The sequence below is a fragment of the Mesoplodon densirostris genome, chromosome 1 (genome assembly GCF_025265405.1).
Source record: "Mesoplodon densirostris isolate mMesDen1 chromosome 1, mMesDen1 primary haplotype, whole genome shotgun sequence".
Lineage (NCBI taxonomy): Eukaryota > Metazoa > Chordata > Mammalia > Artiodactyla > Ziphiidae > Mesoplodon > Mesoplodon densirostris.
In genome coordinates, this window is record NC_082661.1 from 205,628,137 (window position 1) to 205,648,898 (window position 20,762).

The 20,762-nt window shown below is 40.0% G+C and overlaps 1 protein-coding gene across 1 annotated transcript in view; it reads right to left on the bottom strand.

Annotated features, from left to right (window-relative positions):
- The window catches only part of SPMIP2 (sperm microtubule inner protein 2), a 102,372-nt gene extending 85,259 nt beyond the window's left edge, over positions 1 to 17,113 (bottom strand). The window contains exon 1 of the mRNA XM_060097845.1: positions 16,678 to 17,113. Coding sequence (XP_059953828.1) covers positions 16,678 to 16,741 — 64 coding nt within the window. The 5' untranslated portion in view covers positions 16,742 to 17,113. The remainder of the gene's footprint in view (positions 1 to 16,677) is intronic.
- Positions 17,114 to 20,762: the final 3,649 nt, after the last annotated feature.

Genomic DNA, 20,762 nt, shown 5'->3' on the forward strand with positions numbered 1-20,762 from the left:
AGTTTAGAAACCACGGGCTTAGATAGTCTTAGATTATTTCTCTCTGTGCCCATTAAAAACCCACCTATGGCTTAAGACTTTAGGAAATAATGTATACTTGGCTGGTTTGTTATGAAAAAAAAATAAGATTCTAAGATGATTTTTGTGTCCTCTCCTAGCTCCTCCCCCCTTCAGATAATCAGCTTCTCAAGAAAATAAATAGGATAAATTATTTTTTAAAAAACTTCAAAAAAGTTACTGAATTCTTATTATATGCAGGCACTTTCATTTCATTAAATCATCATAGAATATGTTATGAAATAGGTACTATTGGCCTCAAATTACAGATAAGATGATCACGGTCACAAGGGTTAAGAGGAAAAGACAATGCATGGACTGGGAGAAAGTTTTTGCAAACTATGCGACCAACAATACACAAAACAGCTCATACAAGTCAATTAAAAAAAAAAGAAAAGAAAACAATGGGCAGAAGACCTAAATAGACATTTCTCCAAAGAAGAAATACAGATGGCCAACGAGCACATGAAAAGATGCTCAGCATCACTCATTATTAGAGAAATGCAAATCAAAACCGCAATGAGGTATCACCTCACACCGGTCAGGATGGCCATCATTAGAAAGTCTACAGGGACTTCCCTGTTGGCACAGTGTTTAAGAATCGCCTGCCAATGCAGGGGACACGGGTTCGAGCCCTGGTCCGGGAAGATCCCACAGGCTGCGGAGCAACTAAGCCCGTGCGCCACAACTACTGAGCCTGCGCTCTAGAGACCGTGAGCCACAACTACTGAGCCCGTGTGCCGCAACTACTGAAGCCCACACACCTAGAGCCCGTGTTCCGCAACAAGAGAAGCCACTGCAATAAGCCCTAGTGCCGCAACAAAGAGTAGCCCCGCTCGCCAGAACTAGAGAAAGCCTACGCACAGCAACGAAAACCCAAAACAGCCAAAAAAAAAAAAAAAAAAAAGTCTACCTCCTCCACGATGTCTTTTCTGACCAGCGCACTTGGTGGCTCTCCCACAGCTCTGGAGCATTCCAGAGATTAGAGTTCGTAGAACACACATTAGCACTCAGGAGCCTGGAATACATTTTAAAATGTAGGGGATCTTTGTTAAGATGGCGGAAGAGTAAGACGCGGAGATCACCTTCCTCCCCACAGATACACCAGAAATACATCTACACGTGGAACAACTCCTACAGAACACGTACTGAACGCTGGCAGAAGGCCTCAGACCTCCCAAAAGGCAAGAAACTCCCCCACGTACCTGGGTAGGGCAAAAGAAAAAAGAAAAAACAGAGACAAAAGGATAGGGACGGGACCTGCACCAGTGGGAGGGAGCCGTGAAGGAGGAAAGGTTTCCACACACTAGGAGCCCCTTCGCGGGTGGAGACTGCGGGTGGCGGAGAGGGGAAGCTTCGGAGCCGCGGAAGCGAGAGCAGCCACAGGGGTGCGGAGGGAAAAGCTGAAAGATTCCCGCACAGAGAATTGGCTTCGACCAGCACTCACCAGCCCGAGACGCTTGTCTGCTGGTGGCGGGGCGGGCGGGGCTGGGAGCTGAGGCGCGGGCTTCAGAGCGCAGAGAGAGGACTGGCGGCGTGAACACGGCCTGAAGGGGCTAGTGCACCACGGCTGGCCGGGAGGGAGTCCGGGAAAAAGTCTGGAGCTGCCGAAGAGGTAAGAGACTTTTTCTTCCCTCTTGGTTTCCTGGTGCGCGAGGAGAGGGGATTCAGAGCGCTGCTTAAAGGAGCTCCAGAGACGCGCACGAGCCTCGGCTAAAAGCGCGGACCCCAGAGACGGGCGTGGGACGCTGGGGCTGCTGCTGCCGCCGCCAAGACGCCTGTGTACGAGCGCAGGTCACTGTCCACGCCCCCCTTCCGGGGAGCCTGTGCAGCCCCTCACTGCCAGGGTCCCGGGACCCAAGGACAGCTTCCCCAGAAGAGCGCACGCCGCGCCTCGGGCTGGTGCAACGTCACGCCGGCGTCTGACGCAGCAGGCTTGCCCCGCCTCCATGCCCCTCCCTCCCCCCCGGCCTGAGTGAGCCAGGGTCCCCGAAGCGGCTGCTCCTTTAACCCCGTCCTGTCTGAGCGAAGAACAGACGCCCTCCAGCGACCTACACGCAGAGGCGGGGCAGATCCAAAGCTGAGACCCGGGAGCTGTGAGAACAAAGAAGGGAAAGGGAAATCTCTCCCAGCAGCCTCAGAAGCAGCGGATTAAAGCTCCACAATCAACTTGATGTACCCTGCATCTGTGGAATACCTGAATAGACAACGAATCCTCCCAAATTGAAGAGGTGGACTTTGGGAGCAACGATATATATATTTTTTTCCCTTTTTCTCTTTTTCTGAGTGTGTATGTGTATGCTTCTGTGTGAGATTTTGTCTGTATAGCTTTGCTTCCACCATTTGTCCTAGGGTTCTATCCGTCCATTTTTGTTTTTTTTATTATTTTATTCTTAATAATTATTTTTTCATTTTAATAACTTTATTATATTTTATCATACTTTATTTTACTTTATCTTCTTTCTTTTTTCCTTCCTTCCCTCCTTCCTCCCTCCCTCCTTTCTTTCTTTCTTTCTTTCTTTCTCCTTCTACTAATTCTTTCTTTCTACTTTTTCTCCTTTTTATTCTGAGCCGTGTGGATGAAAGGCTCTTGGTGCTGCAGCTAGGAGTCAGTGCTGTGCCTCTGAGGTGGGAGAGCCAACTTCAGGACACTGGTCCACAAGAGACCTCCCAGCTCCACATAATATCAAACGGTGGAAATCTCCCAGAGATCTCCATCTCAACGCCAGCACCCAGCTTCACTCAACAACCAGCAAGCTACAGTGCTGGAAACCCTATGCCAAACAACTAGCAAGACAGGAACACAACCCCAGTCATTAGCAGAGAGGCTGCCTAACATCATAATAAGTCCACAGACACCCCAAAACACACTACCAGACGTGGACCTGCCCACCAGAAACACAAGATCCAGCCTCATCCACCAGAACACAGGCATCAGTCCCTTCCACCAGGAAGCCTACACAACCCACTGAACCAACCTTAGCCACTGGTGACAGACACCAAAAACAACGGGAACTACGAACCTGCAACCCGCAAAAAGGAGACCCCAAACACAGTAAGATAAGCAAAATGAGAAGACAGAAAAACACACAGCAGGTGAAGGAGCAAGATAAAAACCCATCGGACCTAACAAATGAAGAGGAAATAGGCAGTCTACCTGAAAAAGAATTCAGAATAATGATAGTAAAGATGATCCAAAATCTTGGAAATAGAATATACAAAATGCAAGAAACATTTAACAAGGACCTAGAAGAACTAAAGATGAAACAAGCAACAATGAACAACACAATAAATGAAATTAAAAAAAAACTCTAGATGGGATCAATAGCAGAATAACTGAGGCAGAAGAACGGATAAGTGACCTGGAAGATAAAAGAGTGGAAATAACTCCTACAGAGCAGAATAAAGAAAAAAGAATGAAAAGAACTGAGGACAGTCTCAGAGACCTCCGGGACAACATTAAACGCACCAACATTCGAATTATAGGGGCTCCAGAAGAAGAAGAGAAAAAGAAAGAGACTGAGAAAATATTGGAAGAGATTATAGTTGGAAACTTCCCTAATATGGGAAAGGAAATAGTTAATCAAGTCCAGGAGGTGCAGAGAGTCCCATACAGAATAAATCCAAGGAGAAATACTCCAAGACACATATTAATCAAACTGTCAAAAATTAAATACAAAGAAAACATATTAAAAGCAGCAAGGGAAAAACAACAAATAACACACAAGCGAATCCCCATAAAGTTAACAGCTGATCTTTCAGCAGAAACTCTGCAAGCCAGAAGGGACTGGCAGGACATATTTAAAGTGATGAAGGAGAAAAACCTGCAACCAAGATTACTCTACCCAGCAAGGATCTCATTCAGATTTGATGGAGAAATTAAAACGTTTACAGACAAGCAAAAGCTGAGAGAGTTCAGCACCACCAAACCAGCATTACAACAAATGCTAAAGGAACTTCTCTAGGCAAGAAACACAACAGAAGGAAAAGACCTACAATGACGAACCCAAAACAATTAAGAAAATGAGAATAGGAACATACATATCGATAATTACCTTAAATGTAAATGGACTAAATGCTCCCACCAAAAGACACAGATTGGCTGAATGGATACAAAAACAAGACCCATATATATGCTATCTACAAGAGACCCACTTCAGACCTAGGGACACATACAGACTGAAAGTAAGGGGATGGAAAAAGATATTCCATGCAAATGGAAACCAAAAGAAAGCTGGAGTAGCAATTCTCATATCAGACAAAACAGACATTAAAATAAAGACTATTACAAGAGACAAAGAAGGACACTACATAATGATAAAAGGATCGATACAAGAAGAAGATATAACAATTGTAAATATTTATGCACCCAACATAGGAGCACCTCAATACATAAGGCAAATACTAACAGCCATAAAAGGGGAAATCAACAGTAACACATTCATAGTAGGGGACTTTAACACCCCACTTCCACCAATGGACAGATCATCCAAAATGAAAATAAATAAGGAAACACAAGCTTTAAATGATACATTAAACAACATGGACTTAATTGATATTTAGAGGACATTCCATCCAAAAACAACAGAATACACATTTTTCTCAAGTGCTCATGGAACATTCTCCGGGAGAAATCATATCTTGGGTCACAAATCAAGCCTTGGTAAATTTAAGAAAATTGAAATTGTATCAAGTATCTTTTCCGACCACAAGGCTATGAACTAGATATCAATTATAGGAAAAGATCTGTAAAAAATACAAACACAAGGAGGCTAAACAATACACTACTCAATAACGAAGTGATCACTGAAGAAATCAAAGAGGAAATAAAAAAGTACCTAGAAACAAATGACAATGGAGACATGACGACCTAAAACCTATGGGATGCAGCAAAAGCAGTTCTAAGAGGGAAGTTTATAGCAATACAATCCCACCTTAAGAAACAGGAAACATCTCGAATAAACAACCTGAACTTGCACCTAAAGCAATTAGAGAAAGAAAAACAAAAAAACCCCAAAGTTAGCAGAAGGAAAGAAATCATAAAAATCAGATCAGAAATAAATGAAGGAAATGATAACAAAGATCAATAAAACTAAAAGCTGGTTCTTTGAGAAGATAAACAAAATTGATAAACCATTAGCCAGACTCATCAAGAAAAAAAGGGAGAAGACTCAAATCAATAGAATTAGAAATGAAAAAGGAGAAGTAACAACTGACACTGCAGAAGTACAAAAGATCATGACAGATTTCTACAAGCAACTCTATGCCAATAAAATGGACAACCTGGAAGAAATGGACAAATTCTTAGAAATGCACAACCTACCAAGACTGAATCAGGAAGAAATAGAAAATATGAACAGACCAATCACAAGCACTGAAATTGAAACTGTCATTAAAAATCTTCCAACAAACAAAAGCCCAGGACCAGATGGCTTCACAGGCGAATTCTATCAAACTTTTAGAGAAGAGCTATCACCTATCATTCTCAAACTCTTCCAAAAGATAGCAGAGGGAGGAACACTCCCAAACTCTTTCTACGAGGCCACCATCACCTAGATACCAAAACCAGACAAGGATGTCACAAAGAAAGAAAACTACAGGCCAATATCACTGATGAACATAGATGCAAAATTCCTCAACAAAATACTAGCAAACAGAATCCAACAGCACATTAAAAGGATCATACACCATGATCAAGTGGGGTTTATTCCAGGAATGCAAGGATTCTTCAACATACACAAATCAATCAACGTGATACACCATATTAACAAATTGAAGGAGAAAAACCATATGATCATCTCACTAGATGCAGAGAAAGCTTTTGACAAAATTCAAGACCCATTTATGATAAAAACCCTGCAGAAAGTAGGCATAGAGGGAACTTTCCTCAACATAATAAAGGCCATATATGACAAACCCACAGCCAACATCGTCCTCAATGGTGAAAAATTGAAACCATTTCCACTAAGATCAGGAACAGGACAAGGTTGCCCACTCTCACCACTCTTATTCAACATACTTTTGGAAGTTTTAGCCACAGCAATAAGAGAAGAAAAGGAAATAAAAGGAATCCAAATCAGAAAAGAAGAAGTAAAGCTGTCACTGTTTGCAGATGATATGATACTATACATAGAGAATCCTAAAGATGCTACCAGAAAACTACCAGAGTTAATCAATGAATTTGGTAAAGTAGCAGGATACAAAATTAATGCACAGAAATCTCTGGCATTCCTATACACTAATGATGAAATATCTGAAAGTGAAATCAAGAAAACACTCCCATTTACCATTGCAACAAAAGGAATAAAATATCTAGGAATAAACCTAGCTAAGGAGACAAAAGACCTTTATGCAGAAAACTAAAAGACACTGATGAAAGAAGTTAAAGATGATACCAACAGATGGAGAGATATACCATGTTCTTGGATTGGAAGAATCAACATTGTGAAAATGACTCTACTACCCAAAGCAATCTACAGATTCAATGCAATCCCTATCAAACTACCACTGGCATTTTTCACAGAACTAGAACAAAAAATTTCACAATTTGTATGGAAACACAAAAGACCCCGAATAGCCAAAGCAATCTTGAGAACGAAAAATGGAGCTAGAGGAATCAGGCTCCCTGACTTCAGACTATACTACAAAGCTACAGTAATCAAGACAGTATGGTACTGGCACAAAAACAGAAAGATAGTTCAATGGAACAGGATAGAAAGCCCAGAGATAAACCCACGCACATATGGTCACCTTATCTTTGATAAAGGAGGCAGGAATGTACAGTGGAGAAAGGACAGTGTCTTCAATAAGTGGTGCTGGGAAAACTGGACAGGGACATGTAAAAGTATGAGATTAGATCACTCCCTAACACCATACACAAAAATAAGCTCAAAATGGATTAAAGACCTAAATGTAAGGCCAGAAACTATCAAACTCTTAGAGGAAAACATAGGCAGAACACTCTATGGCATAAATCACAGCAAGATCCTTTTTGACCCACCTCCTAGAGAAATGGAAATAAAAACAAAAATAAACAAATGGAACCTAATGAAACTTCAAAGCTTTTGCACAGCAAAGGAAACCATAAACAAGACCAAAAGACAACCCTCAGAATGGGAGAAAATATTTGCAAATGAAGCAACTGACAAAGGATTAATCTCCAAAATTTACAAGCAGCTCATGCAGCTCAATAACAAAAAAACAAACAACACAATCCAAAAATGGGCAGAAGACCTAAATAGACATTTCTCCAAGGAAGATATACAGACTGCCAACAAAGACATGAAAGAATGCTCAACATCATTAATCATTAGAGAAATGCAAATCAAAACTACAATGAGATATCATCTCACACCAGTCAGAATGGCCATCATCAAGAAATCTAGAAACAATAAATGCTGGAGAGGGTGTGGAGAAAAGGGAACACTCTTGCACTGCTGGTGGGAATGTGAATTGGTACAGCCACTATGGAGAACAGTATGGAGTTTCCTTAAAAAACTACAAATAGAACTACCATATGACCCAGCAATCCCACTACTGGGCATATACCCTGAGAAAACCATAATTCAAAAAGAGTCATGTAACAAAATGTTCATTGCAGCTCTGTTTACAATAGCCCGGAGAGGGAAACAACCTAAGTGTCCATCATCGGATGAATGGATAAAGAAGATGTGGCACATATATACAATGGAATATTACTCAGCCGTAAAAAAAACGAAATTGAGCTATTTGTAATGAGGTGGATAAACCTAGAGTCTGTCATACAGAGTGAAGTAAACCAGAAAGAGAAAGACAAATACTGTATGCTAACACATATATATGGAATTTAAGAAAAAAATGTCATGAAGAATCTAGGGGTAAAACAGGAATAAAGACACAGACCTACTTGAGAATGGACTTGAGGATATGCGGAGGGGGAAGAGTAAGCTGTGACAAAGCGAGAGAGAGGCATGGACATATATACACTATCAAACGTAAGGTAGATAGCTAGTGGGAAGCAGCTGCATAGCACAGGGAGTTCAGATCAGTGCTTTGTGACTGCCTGGAGGGGTGGGATAGGGAGGGTGGGAGGGAGGGAGAAGCAAGAGGGAAGGGATATGGGAACAGCTGTATATGTATAACTGATTCACTTTGTTATAAAGCAGAAACTAACACAGCATTGTAAAGCAATTGTACTCCAATAAAGTTGTAAAAAAAAGTCTACAAACATTAAATGCTGGAGAAGATGTGGAGAAAAGGGAACCCTCCTACACTGTTGGTGGGAATGTAAATTGGTACAGCCACTATGGAGTATGGAGTTTCCTTAAAAAACTAAAAATAGAGTTAACATATGATCCAGCAATCCTACTCTTGGGCATGTATCTGGAAAAAACAAAACGTGTAATTCAAAAAGATACATGCACCCCAATGTTCACTGCAGCACTATTTAGAACAGCCAAGATATGAAAGCCACCTAAATGTCCATCAACAGGTGAATGGATAAAGAAGATGTGCTACATATATATGGTGGAATATTACTCAGCCATAAAAAAGAATGAAATAATGCCATTTGCAGCAACGTGGAGGGACCTAGAGATTATCATACTAAGTGAAGTAAGTCATACATAGAAAGACAAATATCATATGATAACACTTACATGTGGAGCCTAAAAATATGGTACAAATGAGCTTATTTACAAAACAGAAACAAACAGGCATAGAAAACAAACCTATGATTACCAAAGGGAAAGTAGGGGGAGGAAAAATTTAGGAGTTTGGGATTAACAGATACACACTACTATATATAAAATAGATAACCAATAAGGACCTGCTGTATAGCACAGGGAACTCTACTCAATATCTTGTAATGACCTATATGGGAAAAGAATCTGAAAAGGAATATATATGTATGTATAACTGAATGACTTTGCTGTACAATTGAAACTAACACACCATTGTAAATCAACTACACTCCAATAAAAAGAAAGAAAGAAAAAAGGTTAGGAGAAGCAGCTGAGATGACAACTAACGTGACAGCCCTGCTTCTTGAAGCAGGCTTCTCATGTTGATTTCCTCACAGGTAGCACATTAGCACACAGAACTACCCACTAATCTTTGACAAAATAATTTTTTCAAGCCCTGTCTCAAAAGCAAAAAACATTTTTTGCTTAATCCTGAGCATTTCTGCCTGATTTAAGGAAGCGATACTAATGTAACCTACAAAGTGTCAACTCTGGAAAGTGTCAACTCTGGAAAATCAAATCAAAGCCCAGGAAGGCTAATCAATTCTTCTCCTTTCCCTCTTAGTTCATGCAATAAAGGTGTATATTGTCTAAAAAAAAAAAAAACCCAAAAAACAAAAAAATAGAGTATGAGACAAAGCTTGTCCTTAGAAGTCCTCTTCTAATGGCTTGGTTTAGATGCTTTTCAAAGTGATGCCAGCAACTAATATTTTTTTCCTGCAAGTCACATTGGTGATGATTCACATGATCAGTAATTTAAGGTAGGACTGATTTGAAACTGCTTTCACTTGTAGATAAATTTTGATTCAGGCAAATCACACCCTATGACTACAGAATAAAATTCAGATAAGCCAAATGTGTCAGGCCCATTAAAATGTGTAAGCTTTTGTCATGAATTAGTTTTTTAAAATGGGACGTATTTTCCTCCTAAATCATAGCGATGAGACTTAAGCTGAATTTGCAGGAGGACTATTTGTTTTTTTCTTCAAATAGGAAACCACTGGCATTTCTGTGTGAAGTCATTTTCTATTTTTAAAATAATTGAATTTGAGACATGACTATGAGTGTGACAGTTTCACAAGGCAAAAACCAAGATGAATAAATGGGTCTGAAACCCAGGCTAATGAAGCGAGCTGTTCATAATCACATACATGTTTATGTACTTCTCCCATCACTAAAGTTTCATTCATCATATTGGTTTTTGGCCATTTCCTAGACAGTATTTCCAATTCTAATATATTTCTTATAGAAGTCCCATGTTGTGATCATTCCTTTTTATAAGGTGGAATTCTGCAATATTCCTGGTTTACATATGCAGATTTTCTAGTAGATCTATGATGGTTGAAAAAATACATTAATATATTTATTTAGTCAGTAATCTGGATATAACACACATAAATACATCATATAAACAAGAAGCAGGCAGAGGCTTCCATCCTTCTGATCAAGGCTGTGTGACCTTGAGATTAAAGCTGTGTGATCTTGGGCTTCCCTGGTGGCGCAGTGGTTGAGAGTCCGCCTGCCGATGCAGGGGACATGGGTTCGTGCCCCAGTCCAGGAAGATCCCACATGCCACGGAGCAGCTGGGCCCGTGAGCCATGGCCACTGAGCCTGCACGTCCGGAGCCTGTGCTCCACAGCGGGAGAGGCCACAACAGTGAGAGGCCTGCGTACCGCACACACACACACAAAAAAGCTGTGTGATCTTAAGCAGGTCACTTAGCTCTCTGAACCTCAGTATTCTCATCTGAAAAATGATAGGTGAAATTAGATTATCTGTTATGGTGCCATTTTTTTAACATCTTTATTGGAGTATAATTGCTTTACAATGATGTGCTAGTTTCTGCTGTATAACAAAGTGAATCAGCTATACATACACTTATATCCCCATATCTCCTCCCTCTTGTGTCTCCCTCCCACCCTCCCTATCCCACCCCTCTAGGAACGTGCCTTTTTAATTTAACATCCCATAGTAATTATCCCATCAATCTCTCAATTTGGACCAAGTGGGAATTCATTTAAAAATCTCAATGAAAAAATGTATTTTTTAAATGTAATTTTGTAACTTTAAAGCAGCATGGGACCTGGAATTGGGTAAGCAGTATCATTTGTTTGCAAACAGATGTTGTAAAAATACATAACCATGCTCTAAAATACTTTAAAATCTCTTCAGAATTTTTGTTTATTATATTAGTTTTCATAGTAAGACCTTTGTAATGCCAAGATAACTATCTATAAAATCTCTTCACTATGTAATAAAACTTAGCAAAGTGATAATAAAACTTACATGAAAGAATAAGCCAGCAAATAAAATGTTTTAAAAATACAGACAATAATTTACCTTATCAGATTAAACTCATAGTTATCAAAAACATATGGATTATAAAAATAAAAACAGTGTTTGACTTTGGTGGGATTGGCTGGGAAGTGACATAAAGGAACATTTTTGGATGATGAAAATATTCACCATCTTGATCTAAAAAGTAAATGCATCAGTGTGTTCACTTTGTTAAATATCAAGCTGAACACTAGATGAACATACTTACTAGAGTATATGTTACATATCAACTTTTTAAAAAGTTTTCAGAGTTGGACCCACTGACATTTGAATCTCTATCCCTTTATTAGTTGCAAAATAAATAAAATCTAAGATCTGTCCATCATGGAGGAGACAATTTGTGCTCTAATTATGACAGTCAAAAGAAATGAGTAGGAGACAAAACAAAACAAAGCACAGGGCGTAGTTTGTGGAGTGTCCAATGAGTTAATGGTCCTCCATCCCCACTTCTTCTACTTGACTCCTCAAGGCCTTTGGAATTGGGTTTGTATTTCCTTTCAATGTCACACTACACTCTGGGGACACCTGTGATGGATATTTAGATTAAATAAGATAACAGGATAACTTATAATGTTCTACATGCTTCTAGAAGACAGAAAACATCTTATTCCTGTTCATTTTTGTATCCTCCGAAGCTCGTGGCCAACTTTTTAGTATTCAATAGGGATTCAATTTCTATTTGTTACATTGGATTTCAAATCTCTGTGATAAAAATTTAGAATCAAATTTTTTTCTAAAATATGTTTTAAAGGGAAAAATATTAAAATTGGGTAGAAAAATAAAACTTGATGAGTGGTCAAATTCATTTGGTACTCACAGTACACTAAGTAAATATACATTGTGAATCATCTCACGGAATAATGGAATCTCACTAGAAATGAAAGAAATTGAAATTAAAACAATTATAGCTACCAATGATAAGTATGAGGAGTGTTACACTTATGGCAAAAAAGGGAAAATTTGATTTTTAAATTAAATTAGACATTAATAAAAACACTATAAAACTCTTAAAAGTGCTCTGAAATCATCCTCAAAGTTGCTGCAAAATTTCTCAGCTATTTTCTCATCCTCTTATAATCTGGTTAGTTTTTCCTTACCTATCAGCATTTGAGGTAATTGTTTAAATGATTTCTCATGATATTTTATTGTTTTTACATTAGTTATTAATAGTGACAAAATATTTTCTATGTTTTTATTGCAACTATGCAATATTTGACTTAAAGTATGCAGCAAATCAACTTTTCATTTGCCTAACCAGGATACATACCCACTTTTGCCAACACTTTTATAAGAACATGGACTTTCCATCGAGATCAGTTCCACACTTGGAGGGAAAAGAGCTAAGTTCCAATAACTTAGAAAGGTCCTAAGTGTTGGGCCTTAGAGAAATAGACGTTGTAACATCTGACCTGCGTAAAAGTTAATGTGTGATGTGTTGACCACAGTAGCATTCAAGAAACAAGCTTCCCTAAAGAGTTGAACCTACTAAAATCAAGACTTAACAGCCAAATTCAATTTTCAGAAAATACAAAGGATAGAGGAACACGTTAAATGACATGACAATAATCAAATCCAGAATGTTGGGTATTTCTACTGGATGACTGACACAATTTCTGCAACAAGAAAAAAAAAAGAAGTCTATACCAGCTTACAAGACACCAAAAGAGACAACACAACCAAATGCAATGAATGTGTGGACCTAGCTTGAATCTGTATTTTCACGATCAGTCATAAAAATGCATTTTAGAGGCAATGAGGGAAATATTACCATGGACTAGTTATTACATGATGTCAGAGGATAGGTGTTAATTTTGTTAGGTGTGATAATATCAATGTGGCTATGTAAGAATATGTTTTTTTTTAAGAGATGCACTGTGAAACATATAGGAGTGAGATAATATCAATAGAATATCTGGAATTCACTTTAAAATATTTCAGCAAATGAAAGAAAAAAGCTATGTGATCAAATGATGAAACATTTTGATAAATTGTTGAATATAAGTAACAGGTAAGTGGGATATATTTTAAAATAGTCATAACAAACTTTTTTTTTTTTTTTTTTTTTTTTTTTTTTGCGGTACGTGGGCCTCTCACTGTTGTGGCCTCTCCCATTGTGGAGCACAGGCTCCGGACGTGCAGGCTCAGCGGTCATGGCTCACGGGCCCAGCCACTCCACGGCATGTGGGATCTTCCCGTACCGGGGCACGAACCCGTGTCCCTCGCATCGGCAGGCGGACTCTCAACCACTGCGCCACCAGGGAAGCCCCATAACAAACTTTTTAAAAGTTGTATCAAAAAAAGATTGATATATACCTCTCCATTATCAAAAATAAATAAAAATGGGTTACTTCCCTGGTGGTCCAGTGGTTGACCCAATGCAGCCAAATAAATAAATAAATATTTTAAAAATAAATAAATAAAAGTGATTTTTAAAACTATTTGCAGGCTTTAAATACAAATACATTGTTCACAGTATTTTATACAATCCTCTGAAGTTCGTGGCCTCAACAAGAGTCTGTACCTTTCACTACCTAATTCCACTCTTTGTAAATATACCACAAGAAAATAACAGAAAGGGAAAAATAATTTACCCAAAAGCTTTCATATAGCTTTACTATAACAGAGAAAATTTGGAGATTAAATATAAAATACAGGAGAATATGAAGTTAATTATTTTGTATCAATATAATGAAAAACCTTAAACCTATCAAAGGTGACAAGAATTTGAGCTACGTAAATACATGAAACTAAGTACACACTGACATAGATTAGAAGAAATTTCAAGTATCAATTAAGACTCTTTCACAGTTGGAAGTGACAGAAAAGCCAACCCAAACCGGCTTAAAGCAAAAAGGAAATCAATTAGCTGGCGGAAATGAAAACTTTAAAAGACAAAGGGGACTTCCTTGGTGGCACAGTGGATAAGACTCCACACTCCCAATGCAGGGGGCCCAGATTCAATCCCTGGTCAGGGAACTAGATCCCACATGCATGCCGCAACTAAGAGTTCTCATGTCATGACTCAGGAGCCCACAAGCTGCAACTAAGGAGCCCACCTGCTCAAATAAGACCCAGAGCAACCAAATAAATAAATAGTATAAAAATAAAAAATAAAATAAAAGACACAAAAATCACCTTGGTGGATCATAGATATAATGAAAACACAAAACAGTAAAAACTTTTAGAATAAAACAAGGAGAAAAATCTAGGGGACCCTGGAATTGGTTTTGAATTTTTAGAAAGAACATCAAAAGCACAATCCATGAAAGAAAAAATTGATTACTTGTTCTTTATTAAAACTAAAAACTTGTGCTCTATCAAAGACTATTTAAGAAAATGAAACGACAAGCCACGAAGCAGGAGAAAATATTTGCAAAACACTTATCTGATAAAGGACTTGTATCTAAAATATATACAGAACTGTTAAAACTTGACAATAAGAAAAAAAATTATAAAATAGGCAAACATTATGAACAGACATCTCATCAAAGAAGATATACAGATGGCAAATAAGTATATGGTCATTGATCATTAGGGAATTAAAACAACAGTGAGATGTAATTACATCCAGTTAGACTGGCTACAGGTAAAAAATAAAAAAACACCAAATGCTGACAAGGGTGCAAAGCAACAGGGATTCTCGCTCACTACTTGCTGGTGGGAACGCAAAATGGTACAGCTGCTCTGGAAGACAATTTGGCAGTTTCTTACAAAGCTAATCATAGTCTTACCATATGATCCAGCAATCACATTGCTAAGTAAGTGTTTACCAAATTGAGTTGAAAACATATCCATGCAAAAGCCTTATAGAAGTTTTTTTTTTTTCAGAATTGCCAGAAACTGCAAGACACTAAGATGATTAGGTAAACAATTATGATAGAACCATACGATGGAAGGCTATTCAGTGATAAAATAAATGAGCACTCCAAGCCATGAAACGACATGGAGGAAACTTCAGTGCCTACTGACAAGTGAAAGAAGCCAGTCTGCAAAGGCAACACACTGTGTGGTTCCAGCTCTAGGACATTCAGGAAAAGGCACAACTATGGAGACAGTAAGAGAACAGTGGTGCCAGGGTCTCAGGGAGAGAAAAGTGGGGAGTGTGTAGGTGAAGCACAGGGACACTGAGAGGGGTGAAACTGTTCTGTGTGATACTGTCATGTGGGTACACGGCCTTACCAAGTTGTCGAAGCCTGTAGACCTCACAGCACAAAGAGCAAACCCTGATGTATACAATTTAAAAAAATCATTTAGGGAACTTATCTAGGAAACAGAAACAGACTCACAGACATAGAGGACAGACTGGTGGCTGCCAAGGGGGTGGAGGGATAGGGGAGGGATGGACTGGGAGTGTGGGGTTAGCAGGTGCAAACTAGTACATACAGGATGGGTAAACAACAAGGTCCTATTGTATAGCACAGGGAACTATTTTCAATGTCCTGTGATGAACCATAATGGAAAAGAATATAAAAAAGAATATATATGCATATGTGTAACTGAATCACTTTGCTGTAAAGCAAAAATCAACACAACATTGTAGATCAACTATACTTCAATAAAATAAATTTTAAAAAAATCATTTAGGAGTTTAAGGAATTCCAGGACAATTCAGACAGTGACAGGAGAATCTAACTGCATTACAGATGTACGAAACAGCCTCACTGGAGGGGCTGGGGAAAGGTCCTGACCCAAGTAACTTAGGAAATGAGCAGAGCCTGTAACCCCAAGAGCAAAAGGACGTCAAGGAAGCACCGTACTCTAGTTGATAAGGTTTTTTCCCCTGGAGAACTGGTTAACAATTCTGATACGTGTATATACATATACTGAAATTTAAACAATTAAGTAAACGGATGGCAGAGTGGGAGCCAGGGTTCTCACGATTGGAGGGGGAATTTACATATAAGCAAGCGGTATGCTTAAAAATAGGCTTGTGATTTTAAAATATAAAGGAAATAAGATTAAATGTGGTTTATTTCTTACAGACATCACAATTAGTCATATTCTATTTAACTACACTTTTTTAACTGAAGTATAGTTGATTTACAATGCTGTGTTAGTTTCAGGTATACAGCAAAGTGATTCAGTTACACACACATAATTGCACACATACACACCACCCAGATCACGTAAAGCAAGCTGAAGGAACAAAACGCCAGCCAACAATTTTACTAAGCTGACTACACGTCTTGCTCAAATTTTTATCAACCAAATATGTCAAGTTTATAAAAATACAAGAAACTTAAATCAGTAGTAATGAAAATTTGATCACAAGTATACTTTTTATCAACATCAAAGCAGCCCCCATTACACAAAACATAAACTTTATGATATAAAAATATTCCTTTGTGGAAGTTAGCTCAGATGTCCTGAGAACGGGGACGTCACAGAGCTGTTCATGGCAGCTCTGTGTCGACGCCCAGACTGAGTGCATAAGAGTAGCAGAATTGTGCAAAATAAACTTGTGTTTCTTTCCTTCTCATGTCCATTGTCATGTGAGCATCATATAGGTGAGGGGTAAAGAAAGCTTAGCTCTCTTTGTGAAAGATACTCGAAAGCCCTTTACCTGTAAAAACCATCCGCTTCCCCACTGTGGTCGATACTGGCTCTCGAAAGGATACACATGCCATGGTTGTAGCTGTGCTACTGGATTTTCTTTCTCAGCTTCCTCACACCAGTTTATCTGCACCAGAAAGAGCCAAGGACTCTGCTGTCTCTCCTCTCCCTGTCTGTGACCCGAAGTAGGTGGTTGCTAGGGACTCATTATGACAGGAAGGCAGGGTGTTCCTTCTAACAGTTCAGTGTTCCAGCCTCCAGGAACAGACGAGACACAGCTGTAGCATCCCCAGGAACGGCATCCAGTCTTTTCCTTACCTGTCAACATCAAGTCCAGAACAGACCTGTTCAGGTAGTAGATCTAGAGCAGCCTTACGTCCCCAAAGACCTGGCAGCATCAGTCAACACTGTCTTCCAACATATCCCAAAGAATGTTCTGCAGAGGGCTGTTACTGCACAAACCAAACAAACAAAAATCACAAACCACGGTTAGAGGCATTTGAGAAGACCTGGCTAGATAAAATACAATCAGAAATTATATTTTAAATGAATAAGATAATTGTTTATGTATTTTTCCCAGCCCCGTATTTCAGTAGTTCCGTAAACACAATCTGTGCCTTGGTCATATCAATCTATCTGTGGTTCCCATCATGTGTGATGCTCTTTCGTTCCTCTGAGCCTTTAACCATTCATTTGCTCTTCCGATAATGTTCTTATGTGAATATTTCTGTCCTCTGAGAGTCAGAGCCCATGCTTCCTCTCCCAGGAGGATGCCTGCAGACACAGCTGACCACTGGCTCCTTCATGCCCCTTTAACTTCTATGGCGTCTTGTTTATACCTACCTGTTAAACTCCTACCGCTTTGTTTCAGTTGTCTATTTTGTCCGCCTCCTTACTAGAATCTAACTCCCAGTTCAGGGGAAAAGCATCTTTATTCATATTTCAATTTCCAGAGACTGTCATGCAATAGATACTTAAGAAATGTTTGTGAGATGAATAAATGAACAAACAGCTAATTCCAGCCTGCCCAGAAATATATTGACCACCTGATAATCCATGGAATATAAATTCTAACAGCAATTTTGAATTCAACCTTAAATATATGGAGTTCTTTACTGAAAATGTAATGCCTTTTGTTTGTTGAGAGAAATTACAGTAAAAACACTCTACATTAACTATGAAGAGGGTTGCTAGCCTGGTAGCAAAGGGATATAACCCCCAAGTCCCCCTTCAAGGAAAGACTTGTGCCCCAGCTACAGGAGATACCACCAGTAGACAGCCTGCAGCTATTCGCTCCTTCAGGGGCTGTTTTAGCTGCAGCGGGCTGTGTCCCTCTCGTGGTGTCTCTCTCCGAGGCAAGCCCTCTCGGGGCAGCATGGTCAGAAGACTCAGTAAGGTGAGGGGATAAAGTCTAGATGTTTCCACCTGCCACGGGACCATTTTTCATCCGGTGAGCCGAGGCTTTGTTGAGCCCTCACCACAGTTCAGCTTCTTCCTCTGCCCAATCCTGCTTCAGCCTCTTTCTGTTCACAGGCATAGATCCCAAATAACCATCTTGCCCCCCAGCAACTTCTGGAGGGCATGACTTGTGGCGACCAGACAGCACAGATGTGTAACAGGGAAGAACAAACCTGCTTCCGCATCAGATCTATCCCTGTAGCTCTAAGCCTTGTGCTCTGTTGCCTGTGCTGAGTCCTGCGGGCTCTGCACCTGTGAAACAATGTTGCCTCTAGCCTGAAATATACAGGAGAGCCTATTCCCAAGGCTCTGACCTTTAAGGGTAAAACACTTTTCCATTCATACAGAGATAAAATGTTGCAGAACAGAGAATAACATTTGTAAACAAAGGATTCCGGCACCAAAACGTTTCCGACAATCAGCCACGCCCACTCCCGTTTTAGTATCAAAGCAGCCTGACTGCTAACTTGGGGCAGGTGGTTTTTGGGGGCACTAGTGCCCCATCTTCTCCGGCTTCCTGAACAAAATCTCTATTCCTCCTTGCCCCAACACCTTGTGTCTCGATTTTTTGGCCTGTTGTGTGGCGAGCAGTACGAGCTTGAACTGGGTAACTGATGTACAAGCATAAACGTGTTATACTGGAAGGCTTCTTGTTTTAACCCCTCAACCCTCTAACCAGAAGCTGATTCTATTTCCCCAGCGTGGGCAAGTCTACTGGTCTTCTTTGATCTGCCCTGCATGGCACTCTTCTTTACCTCTGCAGTGTCAGAAGCTTTCCTACCCTTTCTGAGGTTAACCAGTTCTTGTTACTGTGGTCGAGGGCTCTCCAGCCCCAGCCTTAGGCTTCTCTCTGAAATTTCCCTCTTTATGTCCTCAAAACTACCACTTTCCAAGTCAGCCAAGTTTGAAACCTCCTAGTGGAAGTCAGGAGCCTGCCCATTTGGTTTCTCACTGCAGTTTTTGTGATGCGGAGAGAGAAGGAAGGAGGAACCTCAGTGACAAAAAGAAATTCTTTAGTAAAATAAGCAGGAAATAAAGGAGATCTCGCTTTTGGCGGAGGACCTCCCCTTAACCCATCCTGAGGAACGCAGGCTTCCACTTTGCCTCAGAGACTGTTACAAACTTTTCAATCTGTTGTGGGCTTAGGGTCAGTGATTCTGATGGCAAAAGGCTGGAGGGAAGGGAAAATAGAGGAGAAAAAATCAGAGTTAGTTCTTTGTGAGATCTTTCCACCGACTCAGTACATGTTTAGGTTTGTTTGTTTAGTTTTGTTTCATTTTTTAGGGATTAAAAAATTCTTGTGTAATTAAGTAAAATATTTACATGGTTTCAAAGTAAAATTCTTAAAATAAGGAATATTTAGAGAAATCTAGCTTTTATCTTTGTCATCTACATCGTGTTACTTCTTTTTCCTTATAGGAAAACTTGTAAAAACTCAAAGAAAAATATATTTATAATCGTATCCTCCCCTTTCTCAGAAAAAGAGTAGCAAACTAAACACGTGTTTTTCCACATTCCCTTTATTCAACGAGACCTCTATTAATGGTTATATGGGCTGTTTCCAATCTTTTGCTCTTATAAAATGTGCTGTAAAATATAGGTTTCTGCAAACATGTTCTCACTTATTTTGCAGTACATCTTTGGGATAGATTCCTAGAAGTGTCATTCCTGGACCAGAGGGTAAGGCATATATAAGTTAGCTTGATACTGCCAAATTCCCTCTGCCATAGGGCTGTACCATTTTGTTGTCCAACCAGCAATGTCAGATAATGCCTATTTCCACATGACCCCACCCACAGAGTATGTTGTCAAACTTCTGGATTTACGACGGGTAAGAATTGGTCAAATACTAATTGACATTCCTCTTCTATCAGCAAGACTGAACATCTTTTCGTATGTTTAGGAGCTATTTGCATGATTTTCTAAGACCTTTCTGGTCATCCCTCTTGTGTAATTTACTATCAGGCACTGAGCTTCTTCTACTTTTACAAGAATGAGCTATCATTCCAAAGAAGGACAAAAGACACACCAACAGAGAATCATGGTAAAGTGTCAGAAGGGCAGTGATGGTTACGGGAATACATTTAACACTGGAGGGTCACCTGCCGTTCCTGGGACAGAGGGTGAGGCTCTCGTCTGAACTGTGTCTCAAAGAATGATGAGGAGCCAGGCAAGGGATGGGAGGCTGGGGGATGGCGTGGGCGGAAAGGGCATTTTGGACAAAGAGGACAGCTTGAGCAAATGGTCCAGAGGGGAGACACAGCCCGCAGAACTGTACATGGCAGAAAGACAAGTTCAGCATTGCTGAAGGTCATGGCTAAGAGGGGAGAGGGGAGAGGAGGCCTAAGGGGCTCTGCCAGGCATGCCAGGAGCAGGGACTCTATTCTGTAGGCATTGGGGACCCCTGAAGGTTCAAACGGGCAGAGACTGGTCAGTCTTGGGTTTAAATGGAAGATGCTTGGCTGGGTGGAGACCAAATTGACGAGAAGAGCCTGGGGATGGGGGCCCAGCAGGCAGGGCCATAAGTGGTCCAGGCAAGTACAGGGGAGGCTAAGGCAGAGGTGATGGGAGCGGAGAAGAGATGCATTCGGGAGACGTGCTGAATCTAGGTGGTAAGGAATCAGGAGGACCCCGGTT